Source organism: Trichosurus vulpecula, chromosome 4, assembly GCF_011100635.1.
Source record: "Trichosurus vulpecula isolate mTriVul1 chromosome 4, mTriVul1.pri, whole genome shotgun sequence".
Classification (NCBI taxonomy): Eukaryota; Metazoa; Chordata; class Mammalia; order Diprotodontia; family Phalangeridae; genus Trichosurus; species Trichosurus vulpecula.
In genome coordinates, this window is record NC_050576.1 from 257,546,079 (window position 1) to 257,570,858 (window position 24,780).

General features: G+C 40.5%; 1 protein-coding gene across 1 annotated transcript in view; it reads right to left on the reverse strand.

Moving 5' to 3' along the window:
- Nucleotides 1-24,780, reverse strand: part of MCF2L2 (MCF.2 cell line derived transforming sequence-like 2) — a 280,804-nt gene that overhangs the window by 251,390 nt on the left and 4,634 nt on the right. The window contains exon 3 of the mRNA XM_036755690.1: nucleotides 8,368-8,482. Within this exon, the coding sequence (XP_036611585.1) occupies nucleotides 8,368-8,482 (115 nt within the window). The remainder of the gene's footprint in view (nucleotides 1-8,367; nucleotides 8,483-24,780) is intronic.

Genomic DNA, 24,780 nt, shown 5'->3' on the forward strand with positions numbered 1-24,780 from the left:
TCTAGCAATGAAAACACAACTGGCCAAGGGAAACAGGTCCAAGAATGGAGAAATAAAAACTCAATGAGCTGTGCACGCATATAAAAACTTGAGTTTTGCAGAATTAAGTGTAGTGGGAAGATGGCTACGGACTGATGCATAATGAAATCAGCAGAACTAAGAAAACAACATACACAGTGACCATAACAGCCAAATAAAAAACTTTTAGAAGGAAGTCAAACTCTGACCACCTGAAAAAAAAAGAAAAAAAATATTGCATCATACTTTCCTCTTCATGTCAAAGAGAAGGAGAACTACTATGACATACATTATTAGAGGTGGTTGCCTGAATGGGGCATTTTTTTGGCTTAATTTAATTTAATTTTGCTTTGTTATAAAGGAGAATTCAATCTTGAGGGAGGGGTTGGAGGGAAATAAGCATTTCCTGCAATTAATGTGCTGTAAGAACAAAGCGCATAGATTAAACTTTTTAAAAAAGATTAACTCTGAGAAATATTAACTCAAAGAAGTTAGATTAGTGTTGTCATAAATACAGCTGCAGATTGGGAGTTTGATATTAACAAGAGTGTCATTTATGTGGGACTCGAGCTTTACAAAGCTCAAAATGCTTTCCTCATAACAACCAGTGAGGTGGGGTAGTGGTATAAATATCATTCCCATCTAACAGATGGGACAACTGATGCTCAGGGGAAAGAATGGGAAGGAAGAGATTAACTAAATCCCTGGTCTTCTGACTCTAAAGTGAGTGTCCTTGCTGTCTCTAGTTTATTTTGGGGTATATCTGACAAATTATACAGCAGATAGTAACTAGTTGGCTAGAGGAGCCCACAACTATCTCTGGGAGGAAAAAAATAACTCAACTGGAAGAAGAGGGGGCTACGTTAAAAGAGAAAACAAGAGTTCGTTTATATTTGTTACAGTTTTGCTCCTTTTCCTCTTAGGACTGGTAGACAATAGCCAACTTTTCTTCGGGTACAGGGTCCAAGCAAAGTTTTGTCCTCATTAAAAACTAAGGATGCAAACCATATTCCAGCACTGTCCTGACATCTTCACCTACAACTCGCCCACTTTTTACCTCCCCTCATCTTACTATCTACCAGTCAGAGTTGGCTCCAGATTTTCCTCCACATCTTGAATACACAGGTATCTTCCTTCTCACCTAAGCAGTCCCCTTCGCTGTCTACTTTCCAGGATAATGGGGATGGGGGAGAAAAGAGAGTCTATGATGTGTAATGAACCAAGTCATGAGTGATCAGCTTTAGTGACTTCCTATTGATGATATTATCAAATGTAAATTCCTCTGTTTAGCATTGAAAGCCTTACACAACCTGGCCCCCACCCACCTTTCCAACCTCATCAGACACTACTTTCCTTCTGCACACTCTACAATCTAGCCAAACTGGGGCTCTCCATTCCCCATTCATGACACACCATCTTTCATCTCTCCGCTTTTGCACTGACCAGCTCATATGTCCAGAATACCCTCGATCCTTATCTCTACCTCAGAGCATCCCCCTTTAACACCGGAAGGACTAGGTACATCAATCAATGCAAAAATGTCATAATAATTTTACCTTGAAATAAAAAGGGTCATCCTGTATCTATTTTATTTACTTTGTGGATTAAAAAGAAAGTACCACATCCATTGGTGAAGCTTGGTCACTCAAGATATTCTTAAGTTCTGGTTAAGATGCAGCTCAGGTACCATCTTCACGTACCATAAACCCTCTCCTGGTGCTCCCAACTATTAGCACCTCTGGTCTTTCCCAAATTACTTTATATTTAACTATTTTGTATATATTCACTTTATGCTGAATGGACTTATATATGTCTCCCCGCTCCCATTAGAGGTTGGAAGGGCAGTGGCCACTCATAGGCAGGATCCTAATACTGATCCACACGGAAGCTTTAACCTGGTGTTTCTAGCCTGGGCTGGCTCACCCTTGCTTAGACAGCTTCCTGCCCGGCCTCATTCCTGGAGGCCCAACATATTGGCCCTTGACTTAATGAGGACACTTAATCCACTTTGGACTTACTGTCACTCAGAATTCCTGAGCTCAACAGACCCACCAACCTTTGCCTTCCAAGATAATAGATAATAGACAATATGCCTTCATACCCACTGCCCCTACCAATTTTAAAAGCTTTCTTTTTTTCAATTTATTTTTTTTGCAGGGGAGAAGGCAGGGCAATTGGGGTTAAGTGATTTGCCCAAGGTCACACAGCTAGTAAGTGTGCAAAGTGTCTGAGGCTGGATTTGAACTCAAGTCCTCCTGACTTCAAGGCCGGTGCTCTACTCACTGCACCACCTAGCTGCCCCTGCCCCTACCTATTTTAATGAGAAACAAACTGAGGTCCAGAAATTAAATACTTTGCCCAACAACACCCATTCCTGAATAAATTGTGTGAGGTAGAACTCATTCAAGAATGGGAAAAGCTTGATTCAGAACTTCAGACAAACCATGTCAAAAGCAGTTAAGTTAACCAATAATTAATTATATTACCGAAATAATGTGATCCTTTTAAGTTATATTTTTTTTAAATTCCCTTAATTAAATTTTTAAAAATTAATTGAACTGTCTATTCATTGCTATGTAATAGACATAAGGGAGCTTTCATATCTTTTTGTTAAAAAATGTGACTATTATATGAACAAATATCAGAGAAAACATTTGTTATACAGAATTCTTCATTATAGAGGATTCCCTGTAAGCAAATCAGCATAGATCTACGTGATGATGAACTTTAAGCATATTTCCCTTCCACTCCATTAACCTAAAAGTTTTCTTGTCCTTGCCACAAGATGGGCAGATTTTTCTGTTGTGTTGGGCCTTGGACTAGGGCCAGAGTTGCTTAATGAAAAATTGATAATGTGTGGCATAGGTCACTGGCCCAGAGAAGAAAGAATTAGTTTTCCTGTTATTGCACAAAGTTGATTCCAAGTATCTGGGGGAGTGGGGGATGAGACTCAGTGACACAACATGAACCCGTGACTGAAACAGAGATAGGGACAAATAGTCCTGTGGCTCAGTTGCACTCCCACACTTATGCCTGAGTGGGGAATGGGGAAATGGTTTCGCTTGATAACAGCCCATGGTGTGCAAGGGTCTTTGAGGCATTCCTGTGCATCTCCAAGAAGTCAATGACTACGTATCAGCTTTAGCTGCTCACAAGCCTAAAGACGGTCCCAGACTTTCGATCCTTTGCCATACTGGGCTGTAGCTCCTTGAAGGCAATGACTATGACCCATTTATGATTGTATGCCCAGCCTAGCACCATGCTTATGGTTGACAGACCTGTGGAATGGGTGGATGGATGGATGAATCAGTGGAAAGATGGATGGTTGGATGGATGGATAGATTCTCTTATTTCTCTTCTATCTCTATCACAACTCTCCTTCAATTAACTCTTCTAATCTCTCATGCTTTTTTTCTTTTTGTTTTGTTTTTTAATATTTTAATTTTTCCAATTACATGTAAAAAGTTTTTAACAGTCATTTTCTAAATTTTTAAGTTCCAAATTCTCTCCTTCCCTTCCTCCCCTCCCCTCTTCCTGCTTCCTCTCTCCACTCCTTGTCTCCTCTTTCCCTTTTCTCCCTCTGCTCCTTCCTCCCTTTCTTCTCTGCCCCACCTTCCTTGACCCTGAGATAGCAAACAATTTGATAAAGATTACACATGTGTAGTCAATCTCTCAAGCTTTCGATCAATCAACAAGCATTTAAGTACCTACTGTGTGCCAGGCACTGTACTAAGTACTGGTGATACAAAAAGAGGCAAAAGACAGTCCCTGCCTTCAATGAGCTTACAATCTAATGAGGGAGATGATATGTAAACTAATATATTCAAGACAAGCTATATACAGGATAAATAGGAAATAATTAACAGAGGGAAGGCACCAGAATTAAGAGGGATTGGGAAAGGCTTCTTGTAGAAGGTGGGATTTTAGCTGGGATTTCAAGGAAGTTAGAAAGTCCACGAGGTACTGGTGGGGAGGGATGGCATCCTGGGCATGGGAGATAGCCTGGACCAAGGCTCTGAGGCAGCTGTCACCTCCATGTGCAAACCTCTGCAGCTTCTCTCTTCAGTTCCACATCACATGTGCATCTCTGTTTAATTTCCACCTGGCCACTGGGCATTTCTGCCTGGACATTCCCTTGGCACATGGAATTTGACTTGAACAAAATCACATTCCTGATCTCCTAGGCCAAATCAGCTCCTTCTCTTGACATCCCTATTTCAGTTAATGACCCCACCCTGCTAAGAAAACAACCTCTGATTCCACTGACTTTTCCCTCTCTCTCTGCCCTTCTATATCTGGGCAGTTGGGAAATAGCAATTTCATAATAGTGAGATAGTGGGAGTTAGTGGAGATACTATTTAAGTGAAAAAAAAAATCTGGGGGTTTTAGCAGACCCTACATGAGTCAGGAATGGGATGTGTGAGGGTGGTTGAGGCAGTCCTGTGATTTCCAAGAAATCAATGACTATGTGTCTGCTTTATCTGCTCACAAGCCTAAAGAACCTTTCTCTCTTAACACATTGGTGTTATCCTGCTCAGTTCTAGAATTCACACCTGAAGAAGGGCTCAAGTGCGGCCCTTTGACTGAATCCAAACTTCACAGAACAAATCCCTTTAACAAAAGGACTTGATTTGTAAAGCCTGGACTTGGTCAAAAGTCTGCACCCAAGGACCTAGAAGGCCACAGTTTCCCCAGTTCTGAATTAGATGTTTTCTGCTTGGCCCCATGAACAATGGGTGGAAATTGCAGGAAGAGGCTATGGGCCCCAATCCCCTCACTTCAGAGGCCTGGGGAAATGAAGGGAAGAGGTTTGGCCAAGGTCACCCAGGGAGTAAGGGTGAGAGGTAGGATTTGAACCCAGCTCCTCAGACTCCAGAGCCAGTGTTTTCTCATCGCCACATACTAGATTGAGTTTCTGCTGTCATCTCTTCCCATTCTGAAATTCTGCTTGTTTTTCTTTCCCACCTTTTTGTCTTTGCTCACATCCTTATTTCTACATAATGTCCTTCTCTCCCATCTCTGCCTACCAAAACACAGCACACGACACAGTAGGCATGCACTGCATATTTTTTTAATTAACGAATAAAAGTGTACCCTTCCTCCAGGGTCCAGATCCAATGATATCTCCCTGCTTGAAGACTCCCTTCTTCCTTTGAGTTATTGTTGTTGTTGAGTCATTTTCAGTCATATCTGACTCTCTGTAACCCCATTTGGGATTTTCTTCACTGGAGTGGTTTGCCACTATCTTCTCCAGTTCATTTTACAGATGAGGAAACTGAGGCAAACAGGGTTAAGTGACTTGCCCAGGGTCACACAGCTGGTAAGTGTCTGAGGCTGGATTTGAACTCAGATCTTCTTGATTCTAGGTCCATTGCTCCATCCCAGCTGCCATTTTAGATGCCTTTATCTTAAGAAGTTCTTCCTGACATTGAACCTAAATTGGTCTCCTTGCAACCTCAACTCACTGCTCCAAGTTCTGCCCTTTGGGACCAAAGAAAATAAGGGTTATCCCCTCTTCCATGTGATACTTGCCTTCAGACTCTTGAAGGAGGCTCTCATGTTTCCCCTAAATTTTCTTTTCTCCAAGTTAAACGTGCCTGACTCATTCAAGCAATCCTCATACAGCATGAGTTCAAGGCCTTTCTGTTAGTCAGTCAACAAACATTTATTAAGCATCTCTTATGTCTCTGGGTCTCAGTTTCCTCACATGCAAAATGAAGGGGTTGGACCAGGTAGCTTCTAAGGTCTCTTCCACCCCTAAAGCTATGATTCTGTGACCGTGATCTTTGCCAATGAAAAGAAGGCAGTGCCTAGAACTGAACCCAGTAACCCTAGTGAGGCCAAAGGAGCCCAAAGAAAAATGAAATGAGACTGTTGCCTCCCTGTTTCTGGAAGCTCTAGCCCTCTTAATGTAGACCAAGATCATATTCACTTTATAAAACTTCTCTGTGTCTGTTAAAGCTACGATCCTACTGTGCCAGTGGAGAGAGGTTGGCCAGCGCTGAAATACCCTCATTGTATTGAAGGAACATCTTCCCCACAGGAACCAGAATGGCACATGGAACATAGCAGGCATTTAATAAATGTTTATTGAATGAAAGACTGGGTAGAAGGGTTCCTCTGGGGTCCAGAGCCCTGTTCCCATTGACTTCAGAACATTTGATATGTCAAGTGCCACAGTCTCTTATCAGGCACTAGTGCTCTAACAGGGACGTATGAGACAATCTTTTGGAGTACCACAAACTCACACACGAGTACCATGAACTCACACAACTAGCCATGGCATTTATTCTGATCTATACCCAATTGAAAGCTGGAAATCAGCCACTCCAATTCCTATATCTCAAGCATTCTCCTTCGTTCCCCACTTTTCTCACCAAGACACCAGGGGTGGGAGGAAGAGTAGAAGTGAAGTAAAAGAGAATGATGGGGGGAAAGGGATGAATGGAATAATTATGATTGACAATTGCTCTTTCTTCAAAGACAAGCATCATTCTACGAAGAGACACAATGCCTGCCAACTAAGTGGGCAAGAAGTTTTCTCTCTCTCTTCTCTCTCCTCTCTTCATATATACATATGTATATGCCTATGCATATATAAATAGAAACAAATATATAAGCCCCAAATTTAAAAATACACTAATAATTAACTAATTAGAGAATCCCAGTCAATTCAATTCAGCCCAATAAGCACTTATTAAGGGTCTACCATGTGGAAGGACAGAAGCAGTATAACCAATGAATGAAGAGAGGTTAAGGAAACCTGAGTTCAAGTTCCCCATCTGACATATGCTGCTTTCTTTTCAAATCTCAGGTAACTGCTTCTAAAACAACTAGTTGCACTATATTTGCTGATCTGCATTGGCAGAGGAAGTTCCCTTATTGAGAATATGGTGAATTTCAGTGCAATCCAAAAACAAAACAAAACAAAAAGAAAAGGACAAGGCATTTTGGATACAAAGACATAAACAAAAAGTACCCCTTCCCTCAAAGCGTTTATATTCTAATAGGGGATACAGCATGTAAATTAAAGCATCTTAGCAAAAATAAGAATCCGAATTCTGGTGGGATTTTGGAGGAAAAAAAGTCTAGTCATTCATTAGTGGCAGACCTGCAAAACTGTAGAATCTTTCTAGAGTGTAAATCAGCAATACACAAAAAATAATCATACCCTCTGAACCAATAGTTCCATTGCTTGGAACTTACTCCAATAGTGTTATCAAAAACAGTAACAGCTACAAAAAAAAAGAGTCAGGTATTCAAAAATCCCCCATTTTATGTAATTGAAAAAAAGACTTTAAGACACACCTAAATGTTTCAAGATAAGGGAATGATGAAATTTATCATGGTACATTAACCGAACAGAAACTTCCAAAGACCTTTATGAAGTAATACGAAAGCAAAACCAAAAAAACAAAACGAAACAGCAGACTTAGCAGAATGGAATAATACACATTAATTCTAGTCATATAAGAAAAAATGAAGGGGGACCTGGAAGGTCTGAGGTGTCAAGGCATTTTATGCATTCAAATTAATGAATTTTAATATACATGTTGTCAAATATAGCTGCTTGCATAGATAGGTGTTGAATATTGTTTCTCATATAACATTTATTGTGTTTGAAAAAGGAAATTGCCTTTGGTGCCAAAGGACACCTTAGTCTTAGGGCAGGTACTCCAGATGAACTGTTTATCTATGGTTTTATAGTGCTTTAATCTCTGCAAAGTTCCTTCTTCCCTCCACCCCAAACACATCTGGGTCATAGACAGTGATAAGATTGTTATCACCATTTTATAAATGAGGAAAAAGCCCAAGGTCTTTCCCAAGGTCCCAAAGCTATCAAATGCCAAACCAGGATTTGAACCTGTCTCTACTGACTTCAAAACTGAGTTTTCTATCCACTATATCATGCTGCCTTCAGAATGGGAAGGTAGTATGATGGTTTGGATAGGACAATAGACATGTAGCCAAGATGACCTGGCTTGAAATTCCACCTCAGAGACTTAGTAGCTATGTGGCCTTAGTTAAGTCACTCAACTTCTCTGAGGAGGTTGGATATAATGACTTCTAGGTTTCCTGGTAGCTTTAATCTATTATTAGAGGTCCTTTAAGATTCCTTCCAGTTCTAAATATGTAATTTGAAGTATAAAGACTCATCAACATTCTTGTTTTTCAATTCCAATATGTCTCAAGTTTTGATTGTACTCCTTCACTGAAATGATCAGCCCATTCATGAGAAATGTACTGATGTGGAAGAAAAATTCCTTCTTTATCCTTACACGCAGCCAGAAGACAAACACAGGAGGGAAGAGTCAGGGAAAGGATCAGACTAGAGCCATCCTGGCTTACCTGGGGATGCTGGTCAAGTAGGTGACAACATTCAGGAAATCTTCATCAGGGATTTCGCTGAAGCCTGCAAACTCAGGAAAGGTTATGATTGGGGCGCCATCTTTCCCTCGGCCTCCTGCAACAAGAGAGGAAAAATATCCAGAATTTTACATGGATTTTCATGTTTTCCATAGAAATAAGAGGTAGTCATGTCAGTCAACAAGCATTTAGTAAACATTTACTCTGTGCCATGGACTGTGCTAATCAGAAAGGCAAAAACACTCCCCCTACCCTCAAGGAGCTCACACCCTAATGGAAGAGACCACATGCAAATACCCATGTACATATAAGACAGATCAGGATAAATTAGAGATAATCTCCTGGGGAAGACACTAGCAGAGAGGGGAATTGGAAAAGGCGGAAGGTAGAATTTGACTTAAGTCTTGAAAGAAGTCAGGATTTGGAGACAAGCTGTCACAAGTGAAAAGGCCCCAAATCAGAAGATAGAATGTCATATATGAGGGCCAGTAAGGAGGCCAGCATCCCTGGACCATAGAGTATATGGAAGGTCCCAAAGCATAAGAAGGCTGGAAAGGGCTAACATCAAAAAGGGCTTTAAAAGCCAAAAGGATCATTTTATAATTGATCCTGGAGGTTATAGGGAGAAACTGGGGTTTACAAAGTAGGGGAGTAGCATGGTCAGACCTGAGATTTAACAAGATCACTTTGGCTTCAGAGAGAAGGATGGAATAGAATGAAGGGAAGCTTGAGGCAAGGAGACCAACCATAAGGTAACTGCATTAGTCCAGTTGTGAGGCGCTGAGGACCTGCCCCAGAGTGATGGCTTTGGCAGAGGGAAGGGGGCATATATGAGAAATGTTGTAAAGGTAGGAACAATGAGACTTGGCAATGGACAAACTATATGGGGTAGATGTGACTAAGGAATGGAGGGTGGTTGTGTTGCCTGAGAAGTAGTAAGATATAGTAGACAGAGAATTCCCCTTGGCTTAGAGTAAGGAAGACCTGAGTTTGAATTCCACTTCCGACACTGTCTGGGTGACCTTATAAGTCACTTAACCTCTTTACTGTCCCAAGCAACTGTCTACTATGAATTTCAGACCAGGTGCCAATCTGTACTCATAGAAGGAGTTCTCTCATCGGGAGCCCCCCACACCAAAAAAATCATAGGTCAATCAATAAACATTTCTTAAGCTCCTACTAAGTGCTAGACATTGTGTTAGGCACTGGGGATATGAAGAAAGGCAAAAAAATGGCTCCTGCCCCCAAGAAGCTTACAATACAAAAGGCAAAATAGGGTAAATATTATTATTATCATGGAAGAGTTATTCATCTTCACACAGGCTAGATGTTTGCAATCCTGTCCTCTCTCTCTTCACCCTAGACAACAATCCATCTAATATTTAGGAATTCACAATATTTACAGTACCCACCTCCCAGAGTTGTTGGGAAACTCAAATGAGATAAACTAAGTAAAGCAATTTAGAAACTATTTTTTAACACTAGCAAAATATTTAGGGTTGCCTTTAAGATGTAACATCATTAGTCATACAAAAATAAATTATCTTCTTGTCCAGGCTCGTGGAACTGTTTCTCTTGTGTCTTCAAAGGAGCCTAGATGAGGATATTCGTTAGTTTCTATCTATGATTCTTTCTCTGTAGATTTTTCACAGCTGGAATGAGGTCTATAGTCTCCTCTAAGAAGGATGAATTTAGACATGTTACAACAGGGTTCTAATCAGTATCCATGGGAGGCGCCGTAGCACAGAAAGATCACAGGGAAGCTGAATTTTAGACTCCTAGCTCCTGCCATTAATTTATTGGACCTTGGGCAAAAGTCATTTTGATTCTCTGGGCCTGGTTTTCATCTGTGAAATGATGGGATGGGACAAGACGCAACATGGCACCCAAGAAAGCTCATTCAATTTTAGGTTGCCACAAGAGAAACAGCATCCAGGAGGGAGGAGATAATGTTCTCTGACTACTCAGACCTCATCTGGAGTTGCCAGACACCAGCTTCTAGTTGCCAATTCTATGTTGCCACAATTTAGAAAATACATGGATAAGCTGGAGAATATCCCAAAGAGGGCAACAGGATGGTAAAGGGCTTTCAGTTAATGACATATGAGGTTTGTTGAAGGAACCAGGCATATTTAGCCTGGAGATGAAAAAAAAAGACTGGGATTGGAGAGGGGGGTGGGGAGATGGGTGAGCTGGGTTTCAGTATTTGAAGGGCTGTCTTTGGGAGGAAGGATTTGATTTGTTCCTCTTGGTCTGGGAGAGCAGAACTAGAAGTTGAAAAGATGCCAATTGTATTAAATACCTACAATGCACCCATGTGCCAGATGCGATCAGCAGAAACTTCCTGACAAACAGAGCTGTCCCACCATGGAACAGAATGCTTGGGAAAGTGAATGGAAGCCTCTCTTTGGACATCTTTAAGCAGAGAGCAGATGAGCTTTTTTCAGGCATGTTGTAGTGGGGATTCTCATTGAGGTATGGGATAGACAAGATGAACCCTGAGATCCTTTTCTTTCCTTTTTTTTCAGGGGAGAAGGCAGGACAATTGGGGTTCAGTGACTTGCCCAAGGTCACACAGCTAGTAAGTATGTCAAGTCCCTGAGGCCTCCTGATTCCAGGGCTGGTGCTCTACTCACTGTGCCACCTAGCGGCCCCTGAGATTCTTTTTAACACTAAAATTTTGAGATTTTGAGATCCATGCTCTCAGAGGTCCCTTCCTCCTTTGCTCCCCACTATCAAAAGAGATATTTGTAAAGTGCTTAGCAGAGTACCTGGTACACAGCAGGTGCTTAATAGTTGTTCTTTTCCCTTCCCCCAAAAAATTTTGTGGGGGAAATGTTTTTTTTTTTAGTGTTAGTCATCTTATTTTGCTAGAAATCACCAAGGAATGTCAGAGTTAGATACTCTCTGAGTCCACTTAGGCCCTTTCCCTGACCAACAATGCCCCTATCAATATCTCCAGTCAATGGTCATCCAGACTCCACGTGAAGGCCTTCAGTGAGGGAAAGCCCATATGATTCTCTGCCTCTATCATTATCCTGCAGGACTGGTTAACATTTAGAGTAACTAAAACCCCAGAAAGAGCACAGCTGGGACATAATTAGACTTTTAGCTTAGCAAGTGATTTTGCAAATTCAACTTCACATCTGATGAGAAGGTTGGGATATTTGGATGTTTGGATTTACACAGAATACTGAATATTTGTGCTTGGTTTTCCCTCTGGTTAAAAGTAGACATTAGCCTGAGGTTTTATTTAAAGGTTTTAAGGTTTTATTTATTCCAAAGGTGAAACTACCACCAAGATCTGCCGTTGGAGACAATAAAGTATTTAACGCCATCTTGTGAGAAAAAATGGTAATGCATGAGAAATTGGAAAGGACTCTCAACCAAACTTCTTTGGTTGAGATATAGTGACGGCTGGATCACAGGAACACAGATCACAGATGTAGGGGTAAAAGGAATCTCAAAAATCATCAGGCCCAGTGTTCTCATCTTACAGAGGAAGAGACTGAGAGCCAGGAAAGTTGAGGGACTTGCTAAAAGTCATAAGATCATAGATCTTAGACCCAGAAGGGACCTCAGAGGTCAAGTGGTCCACTCCCCTGATTTTACAGATAGGGAACCTGAGATGCTTCATAAATCTCACAGCACTATATAAATGCTAGTTATCTTGATTATGATTATTACTGAAGAAACATTGTGTATGAAAGATGGTATAGACAAATGAAGCATGACAGCAACCCCAGAAGCTGAGTCATCTGTATCTGATTCTCATACAATAAATAACATTGTCAACAAAGGTGATACTGCCCACCCTCAGCTTCCTTTAATAATGAAGAGCAAGGAATGAGCAAGATTTACAAATTCATCTAACAATTATTTAAGTTAAGAGTTTTCCATTGCCTTTCCTAGTAAAATCTTTTTTCCCCTACAGCTTCTAACAATGGGCAAAAAAATGAGCTATTATATATTTTAATTTCTCTTATTTCCTCTGCTTACACTTTGGTTGAATGCCTAAAAGTAGCAAACCATTGAAAGTCAGGAGGAGTGAGAGGTAGAAGAGATGAAAGGTTCCTGGACGATCAGCCCCTCTACAATCATGACTTGACACCAATGCACACAAGACCAAATGGGGGTTAATGTCGCCTGAAAGGAAGAATAATGAACAAGTTCATTAATACGAGTTCCATTTATGGTTTTTTGAGGAAGAATGATCAACTTAAGTGAGACCTGATGCCTTTCTTAGCCTTAACTATCAGAATTTGAAAATGCTACTTGAGTCTAGGTCTCCAAACACCCATGGGGACATTACAACACATGACCATTGCCTGACTGGCAGTAATGATTCCAAAAGCAGGAAAGCTCCATTCTAGTAAACACATGCTTCAAGCTGTCAGTAGAAGGGTGATCAAAATCTGAAGTGATAGATATGCTAATGAATCTTCCTTGTTTACAGATCTGAGGAGACTGGCACTGTGTCTAGCTCTCATGTTCCTGCCTCACCTCATCATGGAGAGTGACGAAGCCCAGCTAACATCATCAGAAACATAAAACCCTACAGCTAGAACAGGAATCGTGTTACAGAGTTCAGAGGAACTTTTCCTTTTAGAATTGACACTGGCCCCTTGGGATCCTGGTGTTTCCCCTACCACATCAACTCAGATATCAAACGGGTCTCCTATAATCAGACATAACCCGGGCTTTGTTTCCAGGGTAGGATGAAGCAGCACCATGTACCTGAATAGCTATGTGGGTCCCCATCCAAAGCAGGCGTTCTAACCCAAATCACAAATGTTCTCGTGTGCAGAGTGATGGCTCACACTCTGAAGCTGGTGGAAGTAAAAAGTATTTTAATTGGCTTTATCATTTGTGAGGCAGCGTGGTATGATGGATTGAGCACTACACTTGGAGTCAGGAGGACCTGAGTACGGGTTTGCTTCTTCCACCCAGTAGCTGTGTGACCATAGATCAGGTAAATCAGGTGATTTCTCTGAACTTTAGTTTCTTCATATGTAATAATATCAATAGGCTCTCCCTCCATAGGTGGAGTTTGGATTAATTGGCTGTATAAATGTCAATTATTATTATTATTATGATTATTATTGAGAATTTCAAAAATTATGTTAAAACACAAGCATGCCCATTGGCAAGTCACTTAACTTTCCTGGGCCTCAGTTTCCTCATCTGTAAAACACAGGGGTTGATCCAGATGACCTCCAAGATCCCTTCTGGCTCTAAATTTATGACTCGATGATCTCTATGGTCCCTTCCAGATCTTGGTCCTATGACCTCAGACCTGGATTACTTCAATTACCTCCTAACTGGATTCTCTGTTTCCAGTTTCTTTCTCTGCCTTGTGCTGGCATTCAAATCTTCTACAGTCTAGTCCTGGCAGCCATTCTGGCTTCATCTTCACTGTCCACCTTTCCTAACTTTCCACTCCAGCCAAACTGGTTGTTTGCTCTTCCCTGAACAAACTTGCTACTTCCCTGTCTCCACACTTTTCCAGCACAAGGCATTCCAGCCACCTATTTGGGGAGTGGGGGTGGTGGTGAGGGGACCTGCAATTTCATTGATGCTGGGAACACCTGGTGAGGAAATTCCCTCTATCACTTTAGATTGGCACCTGTTCTACATCTCAGAGTCTCTGAGAGTTGCTGGGGGGTGGAGGTAGGGGAGAAGGGATACTGCCCAGAGTCACATAGCCAGCAGGTATTGTATGCCAGGCTCGAACTCAGATCTTCCTAATTCCAAGGTCAGCTCTCTCTCATTTCTCATTTTCAGTTCAACAATCCAATAAGCATTTATTAAGCATTTCCTATGCACCACACGTATACAGTATACTAAGTGTTGTAAAAATACTTGTGGATTCATTAGGGGAGAAAGGCCCACTAGCAAACAATATGGACACTGCCATAGGAAGAGAGAGCCGCACCCTCACTTTTATCTGTGCCCTGGGACAACGTTCTGTTTGCCTCCTGCCAGTTATACTTCTGATGTCTCCCCCAATAGAATATAAGCCCCTGATGGGCAAGGACTCTCATTTTCATCTTTGCTTCCCCAGTGCCCAATGTCATTGAATTCAGTCAACAGCAATAGGTTTGAACGTTTAGATTTCAGTGGAGACCTAAGTTCAGGCAGCATTGTCAAATACGAACGTTTAAGTGTAAGAAAGGTATGAGGTCTCACTCAAGCTGACTGGTCTTTCCATAAATGGAGCTTTATTAATGCTGTAGAGGATTATTTCTGGGGGGTTGAATAGGTGACAGGGTATTGGTTGGACCGGAGGGCCATCTAGACCCCTTCCAGTTCTGAGGCTCTGTGCTCCATTTGTAAAACTTAATAATGTGGTATTTGGAGCATGGGAGAGTTTCTGTAACTCACATTAGAGTTGCTGATCACTGATCAACAACACAGAGGAGGAAAAGTGATGTCTGAGAAACCTCTAGAAACTGGAATTGTACAACCTACCCACATTAGACTGTCTCTCATGGAAGACAGAGTAAATCAAGGGAGGGAGGGACCTCAGAAGTCAGTGAATGTAACCCCTTCTTGAAGCACGATTCTCTTCTTATCACATCTCCAATGAGTAGTTGTCCTGTCCCCATTTGGATACCTCCAGTGATGGAAGACTCACTACTCTAACTCATAGGCTCATAGATCACAGATTGAGAGGAAAATACCTCAGAGGCCATTGAGTTCAACTGAGTCATTTTATAGATGAGGAAACTGAGGCCCAAAGAGGTAAAATAATTTGCTCAGGGCCCAATTCTAAATTCAGTGCCCTAGCCACTAAGGCATGCTGGTCAGCCAACATTTGATAACAAGAAACTAAATGAGCAAATTCATGAATCAGGTTTTGTGTTCATTTCCCTTTCCAAAGTGAGTGGATGGAGGGAGAACCTGTTTTGGCCAGAAGCCTTGGTAAATGCAAGCTGTTTGCATGCCATGGCTGAGTGGAGATCACTGAAAGGCAGAGCAGGGAGAGACTTCCCAATAATTAGGATGATGTCATGGTGGAGAGGACTGCCTGGGAAGGGAAAAGTAGTATCTTCTCCCTCAATACAAATCCTCAAGCAGATGTTGGATGGCCACTTGTTGGGAATGCTGCAAAGGATTATTAGCCAGAAAAAAAATTGGATGATTGATTTAGGAGTTCCCTTCCAATTCTGAGATTTTATGATTCCTTGAAATCCCAGGAACACTCAGGATCCCAGGTCTGGACCTACAAGGAATTTCAGGGGCCATCTAGACAAACTCCCTCATTTCTCAGATGAGGAAACTGAGACCTATGAAGGTTAAATGACTTCCCCAGGGTCATGCAGAGGTAGATTCTGAGGGGAAGTGTCCTTTCGAGAAGGGAGATTGAGTTCAACTCCCTGTATAGATCAGGATTTTATATAGGTTTTACAGATGAGGAAACTGAGGCAAGGAGTGGTTAAGTGACTTTTGCCAGGGTAGAGGAGCTTAACAGGTGCTTGTTGGTTGAACTGACCTGTTAAGCCAAGAAATACCCTTAACTCCTGGGCACAACCACAGCTCTACCAGACTGTAAGCTTTGGGAGGGCAGGGGCCACACCTGTCTTATTTATCACTGTGTCTCTTAGAACTTGTATCAGTTATTTGGTCTTACACTCAGTAGATCCTTAGGAACGTTGTTGAATTGGATAGATTGCGTTTGTCCTTCATTCTGGAAGAGGACCATGACATCAGGGAAATGATGACGTGACTTGCAGCTGACTTTGATTTGAGTGAGGGAGGGCTGTGCAAGATCACCAGCCTCACTTCCTCCTCCAGAGCCATCCGGGTCCAGTGACCAGACATTCCAAATTGGATAGAACATCATGGAGGGAAGCCCAGCTTCTGTGAGACTCTATCGTCTTGACCAAACAGTAGGTGGCGCTCTTCTCTCTGAGTCGGCCACCCAGACCAGTCCTGTTCACTGGCATAAGCTGGATGGGCTGGGCAGAATGCCAAGGGCTCCGTCATTTATTAGCTCTGTAACCCTAGGCCAGTCACTTAACTCTCCTAGTCTCAGTTTCCTCATCTATAAAATGGGGTTGTTTCGAAGAGCAAATGGTATGCAAAGCACTTGGAAAACTCTGTGGGGAAAATCCGCTGTCTCTGGAGTCAGAAAACCTGCATTCAAACCCCACCTCTGAGGCTTATTACCTGCGTGATCTTGGGCACCTCTCTGGACCTCAGTCTCCTCACCTATAAAATGACGGTGTTGGACTAGATGACCATTTAGCTCTACATCCATGGTCCTATGAGTAACCACATAAATGTCAGTGACTTTTTCCTACCAACACTCTTGTTCCTGTGAGTAGCTGGCCAATAACTTTAAAACCATAAAAACTCACTGAAAACCACAAGATATCAGAGGAATAATTGTCTAAAGGGGTAAGACAGTCCCAGCCTAGCTCCAATGGAGCCACTTAGAATCTGCCTCCCCCAAGAGCCTTCAATATAAAAAAGATGTAATTTGACCATCCAAGAAATATCTATTATGTGCAGTGCACTATAATAGGAACTGGGTGTGTGAGAGGGGGGAGGGTAGAATACATACAAAACCAAAAAGAAAACACAGTACCTGCCCTCGAGAGGCTTACATTCTACCATCACAACCATTTCTCTTCCCAAGTTCTTAAGAAGTAGTTACACAGCAGAGGGAGTTGGGGGATGGGGTGGGAGTGGGTGGGTCATGAAACAGAGAAACCATCTCAACATAGCTTCTTATTTGCTAAACCTGAGAGGGAGGGGGGCGGAATTTAGCTGTCCATGAGTGAATACCATCCCAATTACTCTCTTGCTTCTGGAAGGGAAGCTTCTCTAGAAAAAAAGCTCTTATTTAAAGTAGTAGTAGTAGTGGTGGTGGTGGTGGTGGTGGCAGTAGTAATAGTAGTGGTGGTGGTAATAATAACAACTGGCCTATTTACAATTAACATTGACTTTACATACAACATACAATTTACAATTACATATTACAACAAGCCTTAAGGCTCGCAAAGTGTTTCCACAAAGGATATCCTTTGATCTGCACAACAAACCTGTGAGACATAATTTGAGCATTAGTATGCCTATACTACATAAAAGGAAAATAAGACTAAAAGAGATTTGCGATCTTGTCTGTGGTCATATAGCAAGTAACCGCTGGAGCTGGGATTCAAACACGGCTCCCTCCTAACTCCAAGTTCAATAAGCTTTCTGACACATAATGTACCTTCAACCCTGAAATTAAACTCTGATTAAAAAGCATACATAATTATATTCATTTTTATTTGGAGTCCAGGCTTCTGAGTTTATTGTTATAGAGAACTCCTAGTAAGAAAACTTCCTCCACCAAGGCTGATCTAGCTTGTTCCAAAAATTTCAGTCTTAGAAAGTCACCTGGGGGCACCGAGAGATTAAATGCCTTGCCCAGAGTCACAGAGTCAATTTATGTCAGAGGCAAGACTTAAACCAAGTTCTTCCTGATTAAAAGGCTCTCTCTCCATGAGCCATGTGACCTGTGGTCACAGAAGGAGTATCAGAAAGTGGGATTTGAACCCAGCCCTTCCTGACTCCAAGTAGAAAACTCTATATACCCTATCTAATCAGTCCTATGCTCCATTTTATTTCTTTGAGCCTCCTTACAAGAATCTGGGCTCATCCCAGTTACCGGGTTCCCGAATGACCCAAATGTCCCACCAAGTTGAATTTTCAGATAAAATTCTTGTCATGACCACAGAGAAACTGACCATAGATATCAAGATTCTTTCAGCTATGAACACATATACTGAACCAATAAGACCCTAGCAAATGGGGGGTTATCCTGGGTTATATAATGTCAGTCCCTCCACTTACCAGGAACTACAAGCGAGTCATTCTGTTACTATGTTTCAATTTCTCTTCATGTAAAAGTGGGAAGATAATTTGGAACAGTTCACAAGGCTATTGGGATGTTGGAATTAATACTCTGAAGATATTTGGAACTCCTCTTGAGAAATAGATATGGCACACAGTTAGCTAGCTACAAGGCAGTAGTATGATGATGAATGACTTTGAACCAGGGTTTCTATTTCAGAAACATTGAATAAATACATTTAAAAATTAACAAATGTTTGTCAAATTAATTAATGAATGAATTTAGTAGGGATAAATGGGTCCAAAAAAAGTCAACTTCACAAGTAAGAGATGGAGCGAAGCATGGCCAGATAACAATTCCTTTGAGAAAAAGCAAGGTGTTTTAGTAGACTGTAAGGCATCAATTACAACAAACATTTAAGTGCCAACTACATAGGACAAATGCATTTAGAGAATACTCTGCCCTGGTCAGACCACATCTAGAGTGTTCAATCCTGGGTGCCACTTTAAGGACACTGAAGGACTAGAGAATCTCCAGAGGAGAGCAACCATTATGGCAGAGGACCTTAAGACTATCCCATTGAGGACTGGGTGAAGAAACTGGAAATATTGAACCTGGAGAAGAGAAAGTCTTGGGGGGCATCTCAATAGCTGTCTTCAAATATTTAAAGGGATAGCATGGGGAAGATGTAGCAGGGTTGTTCTGGGTGATCCCAGAAAACAGAACTAGGAGAAATGGAGATGAGGGTGGGGACAGGGAGAAAGCTCCACAGAGGCACATTTCGGCTTGATGTTGGGAAAAACTTCCTAACAATTAGAGCTGCCCCAGAAGTAAACCGGGCTTCCTTAGGAGATGGATTCCCCCTATATGGAGGCCTTCAAGCAGATGCTGAATGATCACTAGCTGGGGATACAGAGAGGATTCTCATTCAGATACAGATTTGACTAGAATCCTTCCAAACTTGAGATTCTATGAGAACATTTAAGAAGAGGCTAACATCATTTGAACCCAGTTACTTGGTAATTACCATCCAATTCCATGATTTAAAAAGTTCCTGTGACTTAAGCCAAGTACTTGAGTATAAGCTCTTCAATGAGGGCACTGCCCTCCCGGTCCAGATGGAATCCCATGCCTGCTTTCTTGTCTTGTATGATTCTTACCCATACTCCTCCACAAATCCTCCACAGAGAATCTACCCAATAAACCAGAGATTTACCTCTACATTTCTAGTGATGCATGGATACCAGTGCAGCCCTCAGAAGGTTCAGTGGATAGAGACAGCGATTGCTTTGGAGTCATGAAATCCTCAGTTTGACCCTAACTAGCTGTATGACCCTAGGCAAGTCACTTAATCTACCTGGGTCTCAATTTCCTCATCTATAAAATGAGGGGGTTGGACCAGAATACCTCTAATATTCTTTCCAGCTCTAAATCTATGATCCTGCAATCAATTCATACCGTCCTCTTCCTTTTCCAGTGATATGTGCCATAAGACCATAGATCACCTCCATAAGGAGGTAGGCTTTGAACAAAGACATAATGAGGGCCAAGCATGCTTTCCGGTCATGAAGGTAAAAGTCAAGGGCAATCCATGCCCCAATTCCATGAGAATCCTCCTTGCCTCCCTAGCAGCTTGGGTTCCTCCCAAGAACCCCTGCCTCCTGCCATTCCCAGTCAGGTGGCTTTGTCTGACTTAGAAAAGATCCTGGGAACCTTGATATAGAGCCAGAAGGAACCTCAGAGGCCATTTAAACAGAATAATAAGCATTAATAAGCATCAGAAGTAAAATGTAAATCCACATCTTCTGACTCCAAACTCAGCAAGTACCCTGAGCTCCATCCAGCTTCCTTGCTCTCTGCTGACAGATGCCAAAACCACACATGGCAGAGAAAGGATCCATGACCTCATTGTCTAGCTTTGCCTGGTTTAAAAAAAACCCTCCACCTTCTGCTGCACAGCTTACTGATGTCTGCTCTCTGACTCTCCCCAGACTCACAGAGGTCTCTCTTGGGGAGCAGCAAAGCCATCTTCTGCTAAGGAATTGTTAGCTTCCTTGCCTGAATCAGGCTCCCTAGATAGGCCAAAGGAAAGGCCACCCCTACTCCCCAGCCATGATTATAAAATGAGACCATCCCAAGCCCTATAAATGCTGCAGAGAGAATGGGAAAGGGCTATAATTGTTAAAGAGCCAGCCTTGGAGTCAAGAAGATGATATAACTTCTCTATGCCTCATTTTCCTCGTATGTAAAAAAGGGTGTTGGACTTGATGGCCTCTAAGGTCCCTCCTAGTCCTATGCTCTATGATCAAGTCCTGCCCCTGACTCCTGCAAGTCACAGTGTCCCCGCAACTCTCTTAAGACCCTAACTACAGAGGAGATGCCAGTCTGGGTTGTTTTAGGGTTGGTATATTCATAACAGCACCTTTGAGGGCAGCAAAATACTTAAATACATGCCCATGTGGCATATGAAGGAAATGGATTATTAGTAAGGAATGACAAATGAGAGGAATTCAGAGAAACATCAGAAGATTTATATGAATTGATGGAGAGTGAGAAGCAGAACCAAGAAAACACTATAAATAATAATCACAATAGTGTGAATTAAAAATTCACTAAAGGTGTTAAAATCTATCTGGTTCATTGCCCAGACCAGCCGTGATCCTGGGAAAACAGATGATGAAACACATTTCCTCTTCTTGGTAGGGAGGTAAGGGAACTATGGGATATGGAATATACTGGCAGATATGTCAGTTTTACTCAACTGTTAATTTTTTTAATGCAAGTTTCTATCTAGGAAGAAGAGTGTAGTACATATTGAGAAATATAAAATGGTGTATTAACAAAACAAAAGACATCAATAAAACTTTCAACAGAAGAAAATGAAAAGGTCACCTCTGACCCCAATGGCCAAACCTCTTTGACTCATTGTTGGTTTTTGTTTTATTTTATTTTGTCAAGAGAAAGTTTAGATAGTTCCACTTTCTCTGATAAAATAAGAGCTGTGCTTCTTTCTACCTGGGCTGCAGTGTCAGAGGCTAAGTAAGCACATGGTATTGACTAGCTGTTGGCTGACAGCTCCAGCCTCTTCCTGCTTCCTCCATGCTCTGCTGTGATGTGTGTGTGTGTGTGTGTGTGTGTGTGTGTGTGTGTGTGTGTGTGTGAGAGAGAGAGAGAGAGAGGGGGTGGGGGGAGAGAAACATGATGCCAACATTTAAATGGCATACTTTGATGGCTCTGTGAGGCAGAGTGCTACAGTTGGAAAGAGCATAGGGCCTGGAGTCAGGAGCCCTCCCAGTTTAGATCCTGTCTCTGACACATACTAGCTACATGACTCTTGGCTAGTTACTTTGGACCTCAGTCTCATCAACTATGAAATGAGGATAATAATACTTATAGCACCAACCGCACAAGGTAGTTTTGAAATAATTCTTAAAACCAACTCTGATCAAATAAAATCAGATTTAAATAAATGGAGAAATATTAATCATACAAGGGAAGGCAGGGCCAATATAATAAAAATGATAATTTTACCAAAATTAATCTATATATCCAATGCCTTCCTAACTAAATTACCAAAAAATTATTTTACTTAGGAAAAATAATAACAAAAGTCATGTAGAAGAACAAAAAGTCAAGAACATCAAAGGAACTAATAGAAAAAAATGTGAAGGAAGGAGGTTTAGCAGTACCACATCTTTTTGTTTTTTTAGTACCACATCTTAAACTATATTATTAAAACTATTTGATACTGGTTAAGAAATAGAAAGGTAGATCAGTGGAACAGTGTAGACATATAATCTACAGCAGGAAACCAATAAAGTAACTTAGCATTTGATAAGTGTAAAGACTTGAGTTTGGGGGATAAAAATTCATTATTTGGTAAAAATTGCTGGGAAACTGTGATCCAAGTAAGGAGAAGAAAGGACCTAGGGTGTACCAGTATTCTAATGCTTCCTTGCATCTGATCAGCCACTGGAGTGATTGTCAGTTTTTAACACAATAGCCCTCACAAAATTGAAAAGATCATAGGTTATATGGTAAAACTATGTTGCTAATTTTCTTTTAAAATTAAGGTACTTCAAGCTTTTTGTCAAAATTGATAATATCTTAATACAAATAAATCTTTTTGTGGTTGTAAAATTTAGCTTATAAATCATTCAAATTGAAGTGACGGAAATACCACGTCATTGGTTAATGACTTAGTCTGTTAAGAATATATGTATTTTTTAGAGAAAAAGGAGATCAATGAATTGGGTATGCAACTGAAAAAGCTAGAAAAAGAACAAATTGAAAATCCCCAATTAAATACCCAATTAGAAATACTGAAAATCAAAGGAGAGATTAATAAAATTGAAATCAAGAAAACTATTAAATTAATAAATAAAACCAAGATCTGGTTTTATGAAAAAACCAATAAAATTGATAAACCTTTGCTCAATTTGATTAAAAAAAAGAAATGAAAAGATCAAATTACCAGTATCAAAAATGAAAAGGGTGAATTCACCTCCAATGAAGAGGAAATTAAAACAATAATTAGGAATTATTTTGCCCAATTGTATGCCCATAAATTTGACAGCCTTAGGGATATGGATGAATATCTACAAAAATATAAATTGCCCAGGTAAACAGAAGAGGAAGTGAAATTTCTAAATAACCCCATCTCAGAAAAAGAAATTGAGCAAGCCATCAATGAACTCCCTAGGAAAAAATCTCCAGGGCCAGATGGTTTTACATGTGAATTTTATCAAACATTTAAAGAACAATTAATTCCTATACTTAATAGACTTTGGGAAAATAAGTGAAGAAGGAGTCCTACCAAATTCTTTTTATGACACAAATATGGTACTAATACCCAAACCAGGAAGAGTCAAAACAGAGAAAGAAAATTATGGACCAATTTCCCTAATGAATATTGATGCAAAAATTTTAAATAAAATACTAGCAAAAAGATTGCAGCAACTTATCATGAGAATAATACACTATGACCAGGTAGGATTTATTCTAGGAATGCAAGGCTGGTTCAATATTAGGAAAACTATCAGCATAATTGATCATATCAACAACAAAACTAGCAGAAACCATACGATCATCTCAATATGCAGAAAAAATCTTTGACAAAATACAACACCCATTCCTATTAAAAACACTAGAAAGCATAGGAATAAATGGAGCCTTCCTTAAAATTATAAAAAGCATCTACCTAAAACCACCAACAAGCATTACTTGTAATGGGGATAAGCTAGATGCATTTCCAATAAGATCAAGGGTGAAACAAGGATGTCCATTATCACCCCTACTATTCAATTTGATACTAGAAACATTAGCTGTACCTATAAGAGAAGAAAAAGAAATTGAAGGAATTAGAATATGAAAAGAAGAAACTAAATTATCACTTTTTGCAGATGATATGATGATTTACTTAGAGAATCCTAGAGAATCAAGTAAAAAACTACTTGAAATAATAAATGACTTTAGCAAAGTTGCAGGATATAAAATAAACCCACGTAAATCGTTGGCATTCCTATACATTACTAACAAAGCCCAACAGCAAGAGATAGAAAGAGAAATTCCATTCAAAGTTACTGCAGACACTATAAAATATTTGGGAGTCTATCTTCCAAGACAAACCCAGGGCTTATATGAACATAATTATGAAACACTTTTCACGCGAATAAAGTCAGATCTAAATAAATTGAAAAATATCAGTTGCTCATGGCTAGTCCAAGCTAATTTAATAAAAATGACAATTTTGCCTAAATTAACTTATTTATTCAGTGCCATACCAATAGAACTACCAAAAATTATTTTATGGAGCTGGATAAAATAATAACAAAATTCATCTGGAAGAACAAGAGGTCTAGAATATCTACAATATTAATGAAAAGAAATGCTAGGGAAAGTGGCCTAGCCATACCAGATATTAAACTGTACTATAAAGCAGCACTCATCAAAACTATCTGGTACTGGCTAAGAAACAGAGCTATGGATCAGTGGAATAGAATAGGTATACAAGACGCGGTAGTCAACGTCTATAGCAATCTACTCTTTGATAAACCCAAAGAATCCAGTTTCTGGGCTAAGAATGCACTATTTCACAAAAACTGCTGGGAAAATTGGAAAATGGTAGGGCAGAAACTGGGCATAGACCAATATCTTACACCATACACCAAAATAAAGTCAAAATGGGTTCATGATTCAGGAATAAAGGCTGATAGTATAAGCAATTTGTGAGAGCAAGGAATAGTTTACCTATCAGATTTATGGAAAAGCAAAGAATTCATGACACAACAAGAGATAGAGAGCATTATGAAATGCAAAATGGATAATTTTGATTATGTTAAATTGAAATGCTTTTGTATAAAAAAACCCAATGCAACAAAGATTAGGAGGGAAGCAGAAAATTGGGAGAAAATCTTTACAATCAGTGTTTCTGATAAAGGCCTCACCTCTAAAATATACAGGGAACTGAGTCAAATTTATAGGAATACAAGTTGAGAAATGGTCAAAGGATATGAACAGACAGCTTTCAGAGGAAGAAATTAAATATG